The sequence below is a fragment of the Talpa europaea genome, assembly GCF_964194135.1.
Source record: "Talpa europaea genome assembly, chromosome: 12".
Taxonomy (NCBI): Eukaryota; Metazoa; Chordata; class Mammalia; order Eulipotyphla; family Talpidae; genus Talpa; species Talpa europaea.
Genome location: NC_140079.1, coordinates 78714329 through 78729163, shown reverse-complemented (window position 1 = coordinate 78729163; position 14835 = coordinate 78714329). Strand labels below are relative to the sequence as shown.

The 14835-nt window shown below is 44.1% G+C and overlaps 1 protein-coding gene across 1 annotated transcript in view; it reads right to left on the bottom strand.

The window, feature by feature from the left end:
• BAZ1B (bromodomain adjacent to zinc finger domain 1B) overlaps positions 1-7872 on the bottom strand; it is a gene marked incomplete at its 5' end in the record, with an annotated part of 70085 nt that extends 62213 nt beyond the window's left edge. The window contains one exon of the mRNA XM_084250488.1: positions 7766-7872. Within this exon, the coding sequence (XP_084106614.1) occupies positions 7766-7872 (107 nt within the window). The remainder of the gene's footprint in view (positions 1-7765) is intronic.
• Positions 7873-14835: the final 6963 nt, after the last annotated feature.

Below are 14835 nucleotides of genomic sequence, written 5' to 3'. Positions count from 1 at the left end.
TGTCTTGCCCAATGTTCCTCTCAGCAGTGTATTTCAGTCAGTCTGCCTGTTCTGCTCCCCACTCTGCCTCTGGTGAATCCTCTCACCCCCCACACCTCTGGCCTGTCCCCTAGCTCTTGTTTGCATAAATAAATCAATCTTTTTAAAAAAAAGGTATCTCAACTCCAACTTTTTCTAAATTAAACATTTATGACCTCTCCTCTCCCTCCCAAACTTCCTCCTCAACAGACATTTCCAGCCTCACTGAATGGTCCTAGTGTCCAAGACAGAAATCATGAAATAATCCTCATCTCTTCAGTTCCTAACTAAAACCACTTATATATTTCTCAATCCAGTCCTTGTTCTCCAGTAACAGTCATTATCTAAATCCAGTCCCTGATCCTCACTTCCTCACCCAGTCAAAACATTTCAAAACATTTTAATTGGCCTCACTTGTAATCCTCTTCTCTCATCCTTTGTGCTTCTCACCCTAATATCCATTTTCTTCTCAATATTGTTTGCTTTTTAAAATCATTTTCTCCAATTACTTAAAAATCTCATTTGCCCTCAGGCCCCTAAAATGCAAGTATATTCCCACTGGGAAGAAATCTTCTGGCTTCCAAAGTACTGAAAATCACTCCAAGATTTTGGTAAGCTTTAATTTCTGTGGTTTTTATTATTTTAAAAGGAAAAAAGGGGGGTTGTAGAATTGAGGCTACCAGAAAAAGGGGAAAGAGAGTGCAAAGTGGGGAGTGGGCACAATGGACTATGGTAGAGGACTCTGGATGCCTTGGTGGTGGGAGTAAACTACATGTTATGAAGATACACTACTCAAGAGCCTATACCTCCCGTGAGCCTATGACTCTAAAACATACAGCACTGTAAGCCAATGTTGCCTCAATTAAAAAAAAAAAACCTGCAAAAAAGGAAAAAATATGCTAATTAAGTGCTTAAATATTAAGTATTCATCAATACTGATTACAGGTTTCGAGGAGACTCTTCTATACTGATATGTATCTTTCCCAGATTCCTTTGAATATCCCTGCTCTCAGCATAGCATTCTCATCCTGGATGACCGCAGCCATCCCTAGAACTTCAGTTATGATCTATCTGCTAAGACTGTCTGTCATCACTTCAGTATCCTCCCCCTGAACTCCAGGCCCACACACCCACTACCTATACGAACCCCTCCATATGGCAATATACACAAATAACAACACAACATCTTACACTTCCTATTCAACCCCATGCTGCCACTCTTAGTCAAAACAAAACACTTGGTCTTCCAGGATTTTCTATATCAGAGAATGACACTAACCAAGTGAAAACCAAAATAATATCCTTGACTCCGCCCCAATCAATCACCAAGTTCTGTCAAATCTACTTTATTTATTTAAACTTTATTTTTTTTATTTATTTAAACTTCTTTAAACTACTTTATTTATTTAAACTTCTCTCTACCTCAAAGGCTAGTAAATTTATTCAGACCCCCACCACCTATTGCCTAATTATTTAATGATGGCCTCACTAGTCTAGTTCCCTCTAATCTTAAGGCAGCAGTTTCATTATCAATACTGAAGTCAAGTGCTCTTCCTAACCTAAAACCCTGCTCCTTTCCTATTCAAATTTTTCTTTTTTTTTTTTTAATAGAGGCATGTTTTACTTATTTATTTATTTGTTTGTTTGTTTTGTTTATACATGCACTGGGTACAGTCAGAAGCGCGGGAGGGTGAGAGAATTCACCAGAGCCAGAGCGGGGAGCAGAGCAGGCAGAAGGACCGAAGTACACTGCTGAGGGGAGCAGCGGGCGGCAGGAGAGGTCTGCGCGCCATGTGGGACCCTCCTCCTCTGGTGGCCGGGGAACAGCCGGGGATCGAACCGGCGCCACAGAGGCTGCGGGCAGCTTCGCAACCCAGCGCTCAACCGCTGCGCCACCGGGGAGGCCCCTATTCAAATTTTTCAACAGCCTCCACTAAAATTAAGGCAAAATCCAAACTCCTCAATCTATATCACAAGGACCTGCCCTTTTCTGTATATACCCTCATCATTAAGCAACCTCATTGCCAAATCTTCACTCTAGCCTTATGAAACTTCCTTCAATTTTCTAAAGTCAAGAACCTTCAAACTCACAAACCTGTCAAAGAATATATACGCTATTCTTCACCTAACAAAATTCTAATCATCTTTAGATCTCAATTTATTTTTTTAAAGATTTATTTATGCATGCAAGAACTGGGGTACAGGCCCAAGATATGGGGGGTGAGAGGATTCACCAGAGACAGAGTGACAGAGAACAGGGGGACTGACTGAAGTACACTGCTGAGGGGAGTAGCAGGCCAGTCAGGAGCGGTCTGCTGCACCATGTGGGTAGCTCCCTGGCCAGGGATTGAACTTGTGCTGCAGTGGCTGTGGATAGTTTCATAGGTTGTATCTTAACCCCATGAGCCACCAGGGAGGCCCTAGATCTCAATTTAAAAATAACTTTTCAGGGCCTCCCTGGTGGCACAGGGGTTAAAGTCTCATAGCTATTAAGCTATTTCTAGCCACAGCAACATGAGTTCAATCCCCGGCCAGAGAGCTACTACCCACATGGCGCAGCAGACCTCTCCTGATTTGCCCGCTGCTCCCCTCAGGCGTGTATTTCGGTAGATCTACCTGTTCTGCTCCCCATTCTATCTCTGGTAAATCCTCTCACCCCTTCTATCCCCCCACACCTCTGGCCTACACTCCAGTTCCTGTATGCATTAAATGAAAATAAATTTAAAAAAAAAAATAAAAGTAACTTTCCACAGGAAACATTCCTTGAAGGTAGACTGTATTACTCTTCTGTATCGCCACCCACTGCCCAGTTGCTTATAATGCCTCCATAAAAAGGAATGCACATTCCCTCCCCACTGATGTTGAGCTTGGTCACAAGACTCACTTTGACCAATAAAGCAGCAGAGAAAGCTTAAGAAGGTCATCATGGTTTCCTTTAGCCCTTTCTGCCACTATAAAAGCACACTGCAGACAAGGACTGTACCTTCAGCCTAGGTTTTGGAACGAGAAAAAATTGTATCATTCCTATTTTTCGCTGTTTTCCCTTTTCCCAAATGTAGTCACAAGACAACCTTAATTACATGTGGCTCACATTTTATTTCTACTGTACTGCACTATAAACCTAAGACTTACATCTCAGAATGAATGGCTTCTGAAAAATAACTCAAAAATGTTGATTAGTCATCCAAATAAATTTCTTAAGTCTAAAACTGAAATCCCAGGCCTCCCAGGAGGCACAGCGGGTTGAGCACAGTGCTGTGTAGCTGTCCGCAAGCCTCTGTGGCACGGGTTCGATTCCTGGCCGGCCAGGGAGAACCCACATGGCACAGCAGACCTCTCCTGCCTTGCCCGCTGCTCCCCTCAGCAGCGTCTTCAGTCCATCTACCAGTTCTGCTCCCCGCTCTGTCTCTGGTGAATTCTCTCACCCTCCCATGCCTCTGACTGTACCCCAGCTCTTGTATAAATAAATCTGTTTAAAAAAAAAACTGACTTTAAAATTGAAATCCCTAAAAACCCCTATGATTGGATATTTTTTAAGTTTATATAACTCTATTCTGGTTATTACCTTAATTTATATTAGGAGAAAGCAAGAGGGGAAAAAAATGGGGAAAAAGCCCATTAGGAGAATATCTAGTCAGCTATCTCTTAAATTCTATTTCCGATTTTAGGTTACCAAAATAAGTCACTCACTCTCAAATAACAAGTCAGAGCAAATGCCAGTTGAGCCTTTTCTTATGTCCCAGGGACTGCTGCACATGTAATTACAGAGAAAATGTCAAAGCAATTCTCCAAAGGTTGTGTAAGCTATAAATGATAAAATATTTTCAAATTCTAGACTATCTCATTATGCATCTACCTTTTCAGGAGTTCAAGAGTTACTTCCGTACTATAACATGCTCCATTTTTTGTTTCCGCTAGCTTTATAAAGATTGTTTCATAAAGCACCTGACAGCTTGCAAGAAAGTGGTCCAGAAAAGTTTGGAGGTTAAACATAACTATAACCTTACCAGTTCTAAATGAAATGACAAAGTGCCAACTCAAGATTTGTGTTTTCTCCTATTTTTTCTCATTAGACTAGTTTGCATCAAGCTAAAAACAACTCTAATCTGGTATACCTTGTTACTTTAAAAAAAATTGAATTACAAAAATCTACATAAGGGGGACTCCCTGGTGGCACAGGGGTTAAAGACATAGCGCAACCAAGCTATGGCCAGCCATTGCAGAATGGGTTCGATCCTGCCCAGTCAGGGAGCTAACCCAGATGCAGAAGACCTCTCCTGTCTCAGCAGACCTCTCCTGTCTCACCTGCTGCTCCCCTCAGCAGTGTATTTCAGTACATCCTCCTGTTGCTCCCCACTCTCTCTGGTGAATCCTCTTACCCCCCACCCCAAACCTTTGGCTTACAACCCAGTTCTTGTATGCATAAATAAACCTTAAAAAAAAAAAAAAAACTACGTAAGGACTCAGTATTCCAACTGTCCATAAATAAAATCCTGTTTTGCAACTACAACTCTTACCACAAAACGCTCCAGTCTCTGCCTACAGCCAATGTGTATATTTTCATAGCCCCTCTTCTTTACACCATATACTGATGCTACAAAAGTTATGAACTAGTTGTTTCTAACCTTTAGAAACTAGGTTAAAGCAAGTTAACAAAAATATTAATCTGTAGCTGGTTGCTTGCAGCTTCAGTTCCTCCTTAAGACCCATTTTGACTTAAAAAGAGTCAGTAGATCAACCTATTGTCAAATAATCACATCAAGAATTGATTCTGGAGCCTCCTAGGTGGCGCAAGGGGTTAAGACGCAACCTATGAAGCTATCTGCAGCCACTGCAGCACAAGTTCAATCCCCAGCCAGGGAGCTACCCACATGGCAAAACAGACCTCTCCTGTCTCACCCGCTGCTCCCCTCAGCAGTGTACTTCAGCCAGTCCACCTGTTCTGTTCCCCACTCTGTCTCTGGTGAATCCTCTCACCCCCTACACCTCGGGCCTGTACCCCAGTTCTTGTATGCATAAATAAATAAATCTTTAAAAAAAATTGATTCTGACAGTTAATTTTTCCAACTAAGCTCTACAGTCCTACCCTAGAAAGCAATGTACCATAGATTCAATAAACATCATCAATATATAAGACCTCATTAAATGTGGACATTATTCACAGCCACCACTTCTAAGTTTAATGAAGATGTACAATAATGCCTTCAGGAATATACCAAAACTCACAGCTTTTAAGTCAATAAAATATCATACAAATTTGCTGTACAATCAAAAGGCACTGGGAGAAAATTTAAAGTATCAAATTCTATTAAAAACATAATTGCAAATATAAATTAAGAACTGGAAATAGCAACACTTCAAAATGCAGCTGTCACCCAACTCAAGCTTGTTCTTTTCTATGAAATCACTAATAGCCTAATAAAGAAACATACCAACCTACCAACCACATAGTGCTTAAAAACCATTCTCCATCCTCCAAGTGCTTCCATTTGCAGAAATTCCCAAAGGAGCAATCCCCCACCCCCAATGTAACACAATTTAAGAGCTACTTTGTTAAAAGGATTCTAAATACTAATATGGTAAATTTTAAAATGAATTTCTATGAAATACACATTTACTAGAACGTCTCAGACTTCAGTTTTCAACCGTCATCAAGAGAAATTTCTCAGGCCTCTCTGGTGGCACAAGGGGTTAAGATGCAACCCATGAAGCTATCCCCAGCCAGGGAGCTACCCACATGGTGCAGCAGACCTCTCCTGATTCACCTGCTGCTCCCCTCAGCAGTGTATTTCAGTCAGCCTGTTCTGCTCCCGGCTATCTCTCTGGTGAATCCTCTCAGCCCCCACACCTCTGGCCTATATGCTCTTGTATGCATAAATAAATATATCTTTAAAAAAAAGATAGAGAAATTTCTCCTATATTTCATGACCTCAGTAAATGATATGAAAGTCTATATTGCCAGTTCTTAAAAATTAGCCATCTAATGCCATTTTTATAGGGCTCAGTACCTATTACAGAACTAGAACTTTCCTCTATCCCACTAGAATTAAATCTGAAAAATAACATCTGATATTAGTGTGTAAGTAACCATCAATGGCTCAAAAAATGACATTTGAATGACATTTTAAAAGGATGAGATTCCCACATGCAATTTTTTACTCCATTTATGTTTCTGGACTGTTACTTAAAAAAAAAAAAAAAAGTATTGCACCTATAGACTAATACTGTATTTAGAAGAGGGAGATGACTTCTCCAAAGCATTTAAAAAGTCCTAACAGAACAAGAACCAGAATACCACCCTTACACTCTATTAAATGCGCCTTATATGACAAACTGAAACAAAAAGTGGGCCAGCATTCAAGTGAAGAGTAGCGGCAGTCCACGTGCCTTTCCAGATTTTACTTACAGGGATCAGGTAGAAGAGCACTACATTCTACTCCAGTCTCTCAACATTTACAGGCTGTGACCTTTAACAAGTCAACCTCAACGCTCTGGGCCCACTCGACAAAAGAGGCAGAAAACTCCAACTCTCCAAGATCTATTTCAGTTTCAAGATGCTTAGTTATATTTCTTCAAGAGCCTTCCTAAAGCATGAACTCACGTTCCAGGTACCTTCGTATATAAACACCCAACCATCCACACAATTGCAAACTAGAATGAGGTTATCCTACAAAGTACTAAAGAGAGAAAGAGAAATGAAATCAAGAGAGATCACTCACATGGGTACTTCCTCCTATAAGGAAGCAAGCAAGCAGAAACATTAAGAAATCTAGTCCTTCCAACGGGATGACCTGATAAGACGAATTTGTCAGCCTTTACCCTTGAAGCTTTCTGTACACTAAAGAAAGTCTGAATCAGAATCAACTTTTCAACATTGAAGCTTCAAGAGGACTCATCTGACATCCATTAAAAAAAGTAAATAAAAGCCGTCCAACTTTTAACTGAAAGACTAAGCTCGTGCAAAAACCCTTAATGATTAAAAGGATGCTTCTTAAAACATCCGCCTCGTGCTCCGAAAGCACAGCATAAAAACCAAGGCTGTAATGGTATTTTTAAAAATGTATTAACAAATATCAATCTCCTTCTAAAATCGTCGTAATTTCCAACCTGTGAAGAAGAGGCATCAGCTTCTCCCAGGTATCTCTTCCCCCTTCCTTTTCACTAAGTCTGGAAATTCATTCTTGGTTTTGTGCCACTCAATCCTGTCAGTGGATAGCCAGCCTCAAGTCCGTGCCCGAGAAGAAAACCACCACTGCCCCCGCAGAGATTCGGGGAAAACGCAGAGAGACTTGTACAAGCCGGATCACGAGGCCGCGGGGGTACAATTTCAAAAACTTAAGTTGAAAGCTTCAATTAAAATAAATAAATAAATAAATAAATAAATAAATAAATAAATAAGCAGCTGCCAAGGAACTCCCTGCTCCCCCTGCTACTTTCGGGCCTAAGCGACGGCGGGAGGTGGTTCGCTCCCCGCCGGCGAGGCCCGGGGACAAAGCGCGGCGCAGGGGAAAGGATGCAGGACGCAGGGCTTCGGGGTGGCCTTAGCGGGACCGGCTCGCGCCCCCGCCCGCCCCCGGAACAGCGAGCGCCGACTAGGGCTCGGGCTCCGCGTCCAGGCCCCGCGGCGATTCGGCGCGCTGACAGCTGCCACCGGCGCCGACTGCGCGGCCCGCCCGGCCCGGAAAGCCCCCGGCCCTCCCCGCCCCACCCCGCGGGCGGCCAGAACGGCGCGGCTGGAAAAGGATACTCCCGGGTGCGGAAGGCCTCCTGAGTGTGTGCGATGGTGAAGAGCGGCTCCTCGCCGGGAAGCGGCTTCACCAGCGGGAAGGGCTTGCGGCCCAGCAGCGGCGCCATCGCGGCGGCAGTGGCGCGGCGGGGCGGGCGGCGGCTCCTCGGCGAGCCCGCGGCGCCACACTAGGCCCAGCGGCCCGGAGCGAGCGCCTGGCTCCCGGGGTGGGTGGGGGAGGGGAGGGGTGAGAGGGCGGCGCGAACTCGGCTCCCTCACTGCCGGCGCGGCCGCGAGAGCGCCATGGAGCCGGACGCAAGGACGCAGAACTCCCACGCACACGGCCGCGCCGCCCGGCAGCCTCCGGCCGACCTTCGCCACGGGTCCCCGCGTCCGGCAGTCACGACTCCTTCTCAGCTGCACCGGAGGAAATTATTGAAAAATGGCGGGAGATTCCCCTCCTCCCCCCCACCCGGCCGACGCGCACACTAACTTGCTCCCCTGTGGCGCCGGTGGAGAAAGCGCCAATAGGCGGAGAGCTGGTCAGCGCCCGCAGCCTATTGGCTTAGAGGAGCTGCCGCTCTGTGCTTGGGTCCGGCCCCCTTCCCCTGCCGCGTAGTTGGGTTGCAGCGCACTAGAGGGCAGTATGAAGAGGTGAAAGGTCACGTTATGTAAGCGCCGGTGACAGGCGTGCGGGCCTCCAACCGCGGAGTTGAAAGTGGGGGACAGCGGGGGACCAAAAGGCTGGGAATTCAAGGAGGTCAGGACTGAGAAGCCCCCTAACATAGACAGACACTGCGCCATCTGTCACCGAGGGCGACACCGACATCCGGGCACCACTGTCCGTGCGGTGCGCCGGAGGGGGAGGGGGAGCGCGCGGCCAGGGGCTTTGTCTTTCCACTGTGCGCCGCCCCTTTCTTAAAGGCGTCGCGCTCTGCCACGCCCGGGAGTGCGCGGTTGGGGCAGATGGGAGGAATGTTTGGCGGGAAGTAACCCCAAGATCTTGCCCAAGCAAAGATTTTTTTTTCTACTGAAAGCTAATTTGAGTCCCAGCCTTGCTCACCCCAGAGTTAACTTATTCTGGACGAAAGTGTGGTTGAGGTGTGAATGTTAGTACGATGCTTGTTCCTAGAGGGGTGCTGCAAAGGATAACGTAGAAGATTCTTTGGAAAATGTATTAAAGGACGTGTGTAGTAAAAATACATCCATCCATTCAAATAGTGTTAACACCTGCGATACTCTGGGCCCTATGCTGAGTACTGGGGGGGGGGGGGGTGAGGGGGGGCGGAGAAGGACCCAGATTGCCCTGTAAAAATAAGACAAATAATTACAGCTCTGTGTGATGAATGTTGTACAAAGCACATACAATAACTGTGCCTGGGAAATGAGAACATTTGAGTTGTTTCTCCAAGCAAATTATATCCACGTAAATAAAAAAAAAAAAAAAGTTTGCCTATCCAGTACAATTAGAAATATACTCAATTCTCTCCCAACTAAATTGGCTCCAGATCTTCTAAATATCCCTTTCCAGCCTGGGCTAGACTGTTATGTGTCACTAACTGCCAATGCCAGACCCTTTTCTCCTTTTTCTTCTCAAGGGTTACCTCCAGTAAAAATAAAAGTATATTTCTGCTAAGTTCTGGGTCAGACACCTCCCTGAAACCTCTCTGATCACCTAGCAAAGATGGGAGCTCATGTTGCTTCAGTAGCCATTTTCTTCCAAGAGGATTAGGAGAAACCTAGGGATGTGAAACCTGGTGACTGAAAAGATCAAGAAGCACTTCACTAAGAGAAATGAGGGGTGAACATATAGACAGAGGGAGCAATGGGTAGACTTGGTAAATTCAGGACAATGTGTCTAAATCAAATGGGTTTTGAGGCAGAAAGTATCAAGAGATGAGGGTGGCAAAAGAAGTGATCATTGTGGCATGTGATGGTTTAATTGGAGTGACCACTTAGAAGAGAATTGCAGTAAGCAATTTGTGGCAGTGATACCCAGGGTCTCAAATGCAACAAAATCAGAAGAGACAGGTTGGATAGATCTGAGAGGCCCAGACTAGGTGACTCATGACAAACCTGTCAGCAGACTACATACAGAGTGAGTTCTCCAAAAACAGTAAGGAACAAAATTTGAGAAATTTTTGATGTTTGAGAAAGGCCTGGTGGTGCAAGTGGTTAAGCATCGCACTATAAAGCAATCCTGAGCTTCTGCAGCACAAGTTCAATCCCCAGTTGGCCAGGGAGCAACCCACATGGAGCAGCAGACCTCTCCTGATTCGCCAGCGGCTTCCCTCAGCAGTGTAGTTGGGTCAATCTGCCTGTTCCCCACTCTGTCTCTGGTGTATCCTCTCACCGCCCCACCCCACCCCCGTATCTCTGGCCTGTACCCCAGCTCTTGTATGCATAAATAAATAAATCTTTAAAAAAAAAAAGGCATTTAATTGCACATGAGAATGGGCAGCATAATTTCAGTTCTTAGGGCTGCTATGAGCTGGAATATGCCATGGTGTTGGTGAAGCAGAGATCTAAAATAGGAAAATCAATGATAGGCTCAATTTCAGCCACAAGAATCGGTGGTACCCAGGAGAGCCAACCAGAGCACAATTGGAAATTCTAAAGAGGGAAGTGGAAGCTGGAGGTGGAGCTTTGTGACCACAGCCTATCAGCTAGAACCCCAGAAAAGAATCTGATGAGGGCCTCCCATAATCAAAAACAGTTGCCTTACAGAGATAGAATTATGGTTAGTTTTATATTTTTCAATTCATTTCCTTACAGTGATTACATATTAGTTTTACAATATAAAAAGTAATCAATTTTAGTGTTTAGTGTGACTTTTGTTTGGTGGATGTCTTCCATTTCTATGACTCAAATTTATAATGAAACTGATTAACGAAAGAACTTAACACCTTGTTCTGAAGATGTAAAAACAAAAAGGGAGGGGGAACTAAGTTAATGTAAGTTAATACTGCAACTATCAGTTTCCTGCTCTAATACTTTCATTGACTTCTTTTGCTGAAAAACCTATTTGCGTTTAATCTTCTACTCCAGTCTTAAAGCTCCTAACTCCTAGTAAGGAACCAAATGGACCATTTCTACTTAATTCCAGTATTCACTGGGTTATTCCTACCCACCCCCAAAATGTACTTTTTTTATGTATCCGAATACCCACTCTTTTCCTTAATGCCTTTTCCAAATTGTTCCAACCTACATCCTCTTTCATTGGAATTCTCAAAGACCTTTTTAAATCATAATTTCAACAAAATTTGTTATTCAATTTCTCTCCCAACATTGTAACATTATTATAAAATAATGAAAGAGATTAAAATGTGTAGTTTCTAGTATCTACACCAGACCCACTGCTCGGTCATCTGTGGCTGCCTACCTGCCGGAATAACACTGTCTGCAAATCCAAAGCACATTTCCCTATGCTGCTCACCCATGGGTAGTTACATTTCTATAGCTTGGTGAGCAGTACCTATTTATTTAGGTCATCTGTGTCTTGTGGCCCTGTGCCCTACCACTCACCCGGCCATCGTGGATGCAGACACAACCCTTACTTCAACAGTTCCAGCTTTGGGTTGGTCTTCTCCTGCCTGTTGGTTCCTCAAATTCAAACGTCCCAAAACCAGTTTACTATTTCCTTCCATCCATCATCTGCTCTGTCTGGGTGTTTTTTGTTTCTATTTATGACCTTACCTACTCCCTTTCCCTGCCCCCCCAACCCCGCAGGCTCAGCTTTGACTTCTCTTGAGCTCTGCAGCTATAGGATCAATTAGATAACATCAATTTGCCTACCTGAAAATCTTGAGCTGTTTCCTCTTCCTGACATCCCACAGTATTCTACTTCAGGCCTTTATTATTTCTGGCCAAATAAAGATTTACTATGCATACAAGAACGGGGGTGTAGGCCAGAGGTGAGGGGGTGGTGGTGAGAGGATTCACCAGGGACAGAGTGGGGAGCAGAACAGGCAGATCTATTAAAATACACTGCTGAGGGGAGCAGCAGACAAGACAGGAGAGGTCTGCTGCGCCATGTGGGTTAGCTTCCAGGCTGGAGATCGAACTCATGCTGCAGTGGCTGGTGATGGCTTGATAGTACTGAGACTTTAACCCCCACACCACCAGGGAGGCCCTAATGACTTTCTTCTTTTAAAATGTTTTAAACTACATTAAAATCACATATATTTTCATGGTAAAATGAACACAGTCCAAAAAAAGGGAACATAAAAATGGCCTATTAAGAAACAATAGTTTTACCCACAAAAAAAACCTACTACACCTTTCCATCTACTTCCTGCTCCAAGCAACAATTTCAATTTAAGGTAGTTCCACTGGTATTTACCTCCTTATTTCTAAATAACATATATAGTTTCAGTTTTTCAGTTTTATTAGCTGTTGACTTCCTTCAATGAGAGATGAGGACTTAACCCTCTTACATTCCCCCAAAGAACATATACAAGCATATTCCCCAAAATGATTGAATTGCAATTAATCAGTATTCAGTGTCTAAATTGTTTATATATTAATCTCAGATGATCCACCTGGTAAACCAATTACAATTCCTTTCTTAATAACTCATGTTCATATGTGTTGGGCCTACCACTGTCAAGAGGAAATTTACAAGTTATTTGTGAGTAATTTGTGGTCATCCTTCATTTCCCTCCTCATTCTCCTAACCCTTACCCCAGCAAGATTTGGGGATGATGGTGGAGTGCTGCCTAGAATTTCTTTTTTTTTTTTTTAATTTATTTATTTATACAAGCATTGGGTACAGTCAGAAGCGCGGGAGGGTGAGAGAATTCACCAAACCCAGAGCAGGGAGCAGAACAGGCAGTGTCGAAGTACACTGCTGAGGGGAGCAGCGGGCGGCAGGAGAGGTCTTAGCGCCACGTGGGACCCTCGCCGGCAGCCCGGGATCAAACCAGCGCTTCAGAGGCTGCGAGCAGCTTCGCAACCCAGCGCTCAACCGCTGCACCACCAGGGAGGCCCTACAGAGAATTTCTTAGGCGAATATTAACGAAGTGGTGCCAACATGTCAGTCAACGAAAGAGAATGGTTTCTGCTATGGCTTCTGCATCATGCCGTATTCCATGCAGACCTCCATGCAGAGGCCCAGCCCCCTTCCTCATTCCTCAACCTCCAGGGGCAGTGTGTCTGCACTCCCAGTTCAGCACCTGGTCATGAAGTAATCCCGAATGCCAACTGCCCTCTCCCCTTATTAGTTTTCTCTCCAGCTCACTTTACAATACTGGATTTCAAATTGTTTTTCCACGGGCCTCCCTGGTGGCAGACGGGTTGTTTCAGCACTGTGAAGCTATCCACATCCTCTGCAGCAGGAGTTCAATCCCCCCGATTCCTGGCCAGCCAGGGAGCTACCCACATGGTGCAGCAGACCTCTCCTGTCTCACCGGCTGTGCCCCTCAGCAGTGTATTTCAGTAGATCTGCCTGTTCTGCTCCCCACTCTGTCTCTGGTGAATCCTTTCACACACACCCCGCCCCCCACACCTCTGGCCTGTACCTCAGTTCTTGTATAAATTTTTTTAAAAGTTAAAAAATATATATTTTAAAAAACCCACATAATTTATGTACCATATACAATAATCCAGGTATCTGAGACTTTTTTTTTAAAGATTGATTTATTAATATATACAAGAACAGGGGTACAGGCCAGAGTTGTGGGGGGTGAGAGGGTTCACCAGAGACAGAGTGGGGAGCAGAACTGGGGAATGACTGAAATACACTGCTGAGGCAAGGCAGGAGAGGTCTGCTGTGCCATGTGGGTCACCTCCCTGGCCAGGGATCCAACTGCTGCAGTGGCTGCGGCGAGCTTCATAGGTTGCGTCTTAACGCCTTGCGCCACAAGGGAGGCCCTCAGACTTTCACTTGACAACTTAGTTATACATGCAATGTTAGATTTTTTTTTTTTTAATATGGAACATTTCATGAATTGTGTGTCATCTTTGAGCAGGAGCCATGCTAATCTTCTCTGTATTGTTCCAATTTTAATATACGTGCTGCCAAAACGAGCACTGTTAGGTATTTAAGAAAAAACAAAGTAGGGATCATAAGAAATGGCAACAGAACTCAGATTCAAGTCTTATCCATGACCTCTGGAACCCCTAAGAAAAATGAATCTTTTTAGGGAATACTGAAATGAAATTTTTTTTAAATTTATTTTGTTAATTTTTGCATGTTTGATTTCTCTCCCGAGGTGTAAGCCCCATAAAATTCCCACCACCAAATCACTCATGAACCGTCACCAGTCTCTTGTGCTCTTCTCTTGTTCTGACCCCTCTCCCCGCCCCTCCCCTGCTATCAATATATGTCTTGGATTTATAGTTTGCCTGCTAGTTTTGTCTTTTTCTTCTGACCTCTTGTTTGGTGTCCCGATATTCCTCATATAAGTGAAACCATTTGATATTTTTCCCTTTCCTTCTGACTTACAAAATGCAATTCTTGAACATGTTCAATGTAGATTTCTTTTCAACTATGATCCTACTTGCTCTAGGAATGAGGAGCAAAAAAGAACTCAAGTAAAGACAGCAGATTCGTGACTACCAGTCTTGGAAGAGAGACAAATGGGAAGTGACTGCTTAATAGATACAAGGACGCCACTTGGGGTAATGAAAAAGGCTGGCACTAGATAAGTGGGGATGATGGCACAATGTCACCATTGTACTAAGTGCCACTGAGCCATATACTCTGAATGGGTTAAAGTCTAAATCTTACGTGTATTTTACCATACTAAACTCATGAACACCTCCTAAGGACCTCAGGGTAAGGAAAACATCCACTGGTTGTGTTTAGTGTATACAGGAACATAAGTATAATTTGAATTCATGACAACTTCAAAGGGAGTCTCCAAATAATTTTCTTCAGTAAGCCACTGTGGGAGAGTAAGATAATTGACAGGCCCAGCCCACTGTGACTTCACAAGCACTCAGTCACCACCACCCCCAACCTCAGCCCCCTCAATCTGTAAGAATGAAGCATTCAGATTACCATAGGACATATTTCAAATAGTTTAATTTTAAAAATATTCTATTCAGTGCTAAAATATGTCTTCACTCACTGTTGCCCATTTCCATTT